The 3,919-nt window shown below is 37.5% G+C and overlaps 1 protein-coding gene across 4 annotated transcripts; it reads left to right on the top strand.

The window, feature by feature from the left end:
• The first annotated feature begins 476 nt into the window (after positions 1-476).
• Positions 477-3,701, top strand: LOC140891716 (protein ANTHESIS POMOTING FACTOR 1). Of its 4 annotated transcripts, none has more exons than XM_073300331.1 (10): positions 477-610; positions 717-817; positions 884-993; positions 1,082-1,148; positions 1,299-1,335; positions 1,712-1,828; positions 1,906-2,043; positions 2,134-2,215; positions 2,593-2,645; positions 3,453-3,701. In XM_073300331.1, the coding sequence occupies exons 1-10, from the start codon at positions 539-541 to the stop codon at positions 3,600-3,602; spliced, it is 927 nt and encodes a 308-aa protein (XP_073156432.1). In that variant the 5' UTR covers positions 477-538; the 3' UTR covers positions 3,603-3,701. The 4 variants fall into 4 exon arrangements, with proteins under 4 accessions (XP_073156432.1, XP_073156430.1, XP_073156431.1 ...); XM_073300329.1 differs by having other exon boundaries at positions 1,236-1,335; XM_073300330.1 differs by having other exon boundaries at positions 1,076-1,148.
• The last annotated feature ends 218 nt before the right edge of the window (positions 3,702-3,919 follow it).

Below are 3,919 nucleotides of genomic sequence, written 5' to 3'. Positions count from 1 at the left end.
TTCTGGAAAAAGAAGAAGGGTGACGTAGGAGATTAAGCTCCGAACATCCATAAAAATCATCCGTCTCTTTTACTTACTGCACTTACGTTATTTTGATCTGTCTTAGCTCTTAAAGTTCAATTCTGCAAGAAAAATTTTTCCGCCTGATTTTATCAAATCTTTCGAGCAGAACAAAGTCTTTAAGCAAACAAATCTTCTGTCTGGTTTTCACAAATCAGATCGAAGCATTGATGAAATTTTAAAATATCAATTTCCTAAAATTTATGCTAGTAAATTTCAATATGTATTTTAACTTTATTCCAAACACCAAAATGAAATTTAAATTCCATGAATTTGCTAATTTCAATTCCAAATTCCATTAAATGTATCTTAGATGCAAGTGTCCTCTTGGATGGTAGCATGAAATTGTTTGGATTGGGCTTGACTCATATTTACTAACACACCCAATGTATATTTCCATTGAACAAATATGACCCATTCGTTGATGGCTTTTTAGGGTTGTGCACTTCAAAATTCAAATTGAATCCCAAGTAAAGTAATGACGCCTCTCTCCCATCTCAGCGATCACCTTGTTGCCGACATGTCCATCTCAGCTCTTTTCAATGATTTCGTCTGTTCTCTTTTCCCCCTAATTTATCGATTTATTTTTCCCATGTTAGGGATTCAAGGGATGTTTGATTGTTTATCTGTATATGCATTGTGTTGTTCTTCTTCAGGGTGGAAAAATTAATTGCCTCGATTTCCATCGGACCGCTGATTTGCTGGTCACTTCTTGCGAAGATGATTCTGTGCGATTCTATGATATTACAAGCGCCAAGTGAGACCTCCTGACTCTTTTCCAACATGGGTCTTCCATTTTTTTATGGATTTTCATCAAATGCAGATTGCTGAAGACAACATATCATAAGAAACATGGGGCTGATAGAATTTGCTTCACTCACCACCCAAGTGCTGTAATATGCTCTTCAAAATACAGTTTGGATTCTGATGAAGGTCATTGGCAACGTCCGTTGTTTTCATTTTCTTTCTCATATCATGACCAGCTGGTTCTCATAGGTTTTTGTCTTTGTTATAGCTCCAGAATCGTTGAGGTATCTGTCTATGTATGACAATCGGTGCCTTCGCTACTTTAAGGGACACAAAGGAAGGTATGTCATGCTAGTTTGTCAAAACAGCTTCGATGAATAATGATACTGATTACCGCTCTCTCTGTAAATTTACCCCTTAAAATGTAGGGTAGTGTCCTTGTGCATGTCCCCAGTCAATGATGGTTTTATGTCTGGTTCTCTGGATCACAGTGTACGAATGTGGGATCTTCGTGTGAACGTCTGCCAGGTTGGTTTCCAAATTTTCGTTTTTCTAGTTGATAATAGTCTGTGCTTCACAGTCGTTTAAGCTATGAGTTATATGCAGCACTGTAATATATTTGACATGGTAGTTTTTTTTTTTTTTTAAATGTATTGGTATTTAAAAATTGATTTCTTTTTTGGTGTCTTGAGGAAACGGTCTGGCCAGAGAAGTTGGCTGAATTGTCTAGAACTATATTTTTTTATAAACATCTAGTACTAAATTTTTGGGGATAAGAAGAGACCATTCCGCATAAATTTTCCCACCAAATAAAAAGAACGATATAGGATCCTTAGCAGCATGCCCCGGAGTCATTGAAATGTTCTTTTGGGATCTGATGTGTGCTCACTATTGTAGCTTTCAGGGAATGTTACATCTACGGGGTAGGCCTACTGTTGCTTATGATCAACAAGGGTTGGTCTTTGCAGTGGCTATGGAAGGAGGAGCAATTAAATTATTTGATTCTAGATCATATGACAAGGTTTGATCCTTTTTTATTTTTCTTAAAAAATATTCACTTTAATTATCCAAATTAGATCGAGTGTTACTTTTATGTAGGGTCCGTTTGATACATTCCTAGTGGGGGGTGATACAGCTGAGGTTTGTGATATTAAGTTCAGCAATGATGGTAAATCAATGCTTTTGACAACAACTAACAACCATGTGTATCTCCTCGATGCTTATCATGGGGAAAAGGTAATGGATGCCTGTTTTCAACTTGTCATTGCTGCAGCAAAATTTGCAAAGCCATTTGTAATTGGGGCTGTTGTCATTCCCGTGTTGCAGAAATGTGGATTTAGTATGGACTCATCTGCAAATGTGACGATAGAGGCAACTTTCACTCCTGACGGCCAATATGTGCTTTCTGGTACTGCTTCCTTCTTGAATTGTAAATTCAACTCCAAATAGTTTTTTTACCTCTAATCTTCATGTGGCATAATCCCATCAATTCTTTTCATCAATTTCCTCTTCTGGAGTTGCTGCTTTTGGAAAGTGATTTTTTATGTTGGTGATCATACTCAATTTGATATCTTTTCAAGTTAATGTGTACATAAAGAACTCTCTTTATGACCTCAATGGATTTTGTTTGACTCCTTAATTACTAGTTTAGTCCCAACTCTCAGTGATACTGTCACTTATCCTATGTGTGAAGGTTGAATCACCCTGCCCTTCTGAATTGCGATTATTGTGATCCCTTTAAGAATTTGTTTATTGTGCAATTGATTATTTTGGAGTTTGTTCCAGGCTCAGGTGATGGAAAGATACATGCATGGAACATCAGTGATGAGCCTAATAAGGTATTAGTCATCCCATTCCTGGAGTTGAAATTCCAAATGCTCTTCTTTGCTTTAGCAGTACTGAAGTTGCATGCAACAATAACTAGTAGTTTAATTGTTGAAATTCCAAATGCTCTTCTTTGCTTTAGCAGTACTGAAGTTGCATGCAACAATAACTAGTAGTTTAATGCTATTTAGAACAATGGCGGAGCCAGAAATTTTAGTCTACCGGGGCTAAAATTCTAAGCTCTCGTATCCTTTAATACTTTGAATTGAGCTACCCGGGCTAACACCAAATTAAACCAAAATTATTCAAAATTTTTATATACAAAATTCAAAAAAAATTCGGGCCACCCGGGCTAAAGCCCGGGTGCCCTTGAACGTGGCTCCGCCACTGATTTAGAATATAAGCAGGACGAGCATGTGGTGAGATATTTTTCACCCGGCTCTAGAGTATCTGTGGATTTGTGACTTGGAATTCAGGATGGCCGTAGTCATTGATTAATCAGTCCTACCCACTTCACTCCGTGTTAATTCATGCCACACACTCTTGTTCTTGGTTGTGTATATGCTATTAATTTGTATACTGATTGCTGAGCAAGTGAACGAGTGTATATGCTATTAATTCGTATACTGATTGCTGAGCAAGTGAACAACTTATAGAGGTCGTATTACGAATTAATAGCATATACACACCCAAGAACAAGAGTGTGTGGCATGAATTAACACGGATTTGTAACCCCGGAGCAGTGTGTAATCAGAAGATAAATTCCGCAAACTAACTACATATCATGTGGATTGAGTAGAATGGTGGTTGTGTTTGCGCAGGTAGGGTGCTGGGATAGCTACATAGGAGTCCCAACATGCCTGAGATGGGCTCCCCGTAGAGCAATGTTTGCTGCTGCAACTTCGGTACTCAGCTTTTGGATTCCAAGTGAAGAAGGCAAACCACCCGTGGAACCACTATCTGAAACTTGAAATCAATAAAATCCCTCTTGTTTTATTTTTGGGAATGGACTAGGAAGTTCTTTATTTTGTGTCGACTATATATATTCAATGTGGGCCGTTCCTATTTCATCTCTTTCACCGATTCGACTGTCCATTCGCGATATTTCGTTGCGAATTTTTTAATATGTGAAACAGTGAAAGCAACAATTACAACTTGTATAGAGATTTAAAATCCTATTTTGGGGGGCTTTTTTAAAGAGAAAAAAAAATGGTTTCTGGTCATGCTAAGAATAAGGATTTGCAAGATAATGGATTAGATGGAAATCGTGTTGACGTACCAAGAAATT

Source organism: Henckelia pumila, chromosome 3 (genome assembly GCF_033568475.1).
Source record: "Henckelia pumila isolate YLH828 chromosome 3, ASM3356847v2, whole genome shotgun sequence".
Taxonomy (NCBI): Eukaryota; Viridiplantae; Streptophyta; class Magnoliopsida; order Lamiales; family Gesneriaceae; genus Henckelia; species Henckelia pumila.
This window is presented reverse-complemented; position numbering and strand designations above follow the sequence as displayed.

What these genes read in the sequence shown, in the direction of transcription:
- LOC140891716 (XM_073300328.1), top strand. Translation starts at nt 539, where the DNA reads ATGACGCCTCTCTCCCATCTCAGCGATCACCTTGTTGCCGACATGTCC. An exon ending in CGGCCAATATGTGCTTTCTG is followed by an intron (nt 2,216 to 2,592) that starts GTACTGCTTCCT and finishes AGTTTGTTCCAG; the next exon opens with GCTCAGGTGATGGAAAGATA. An exon ending in TCAGTGATGAGCCTAATAAG is followed by an intron (nt 2,646 to 3,452) that starts GTATTAGTCATC and finishes GTGTTTGCGCAG; the next exon opens with GTAGGGTGCTGGGATAGCTA.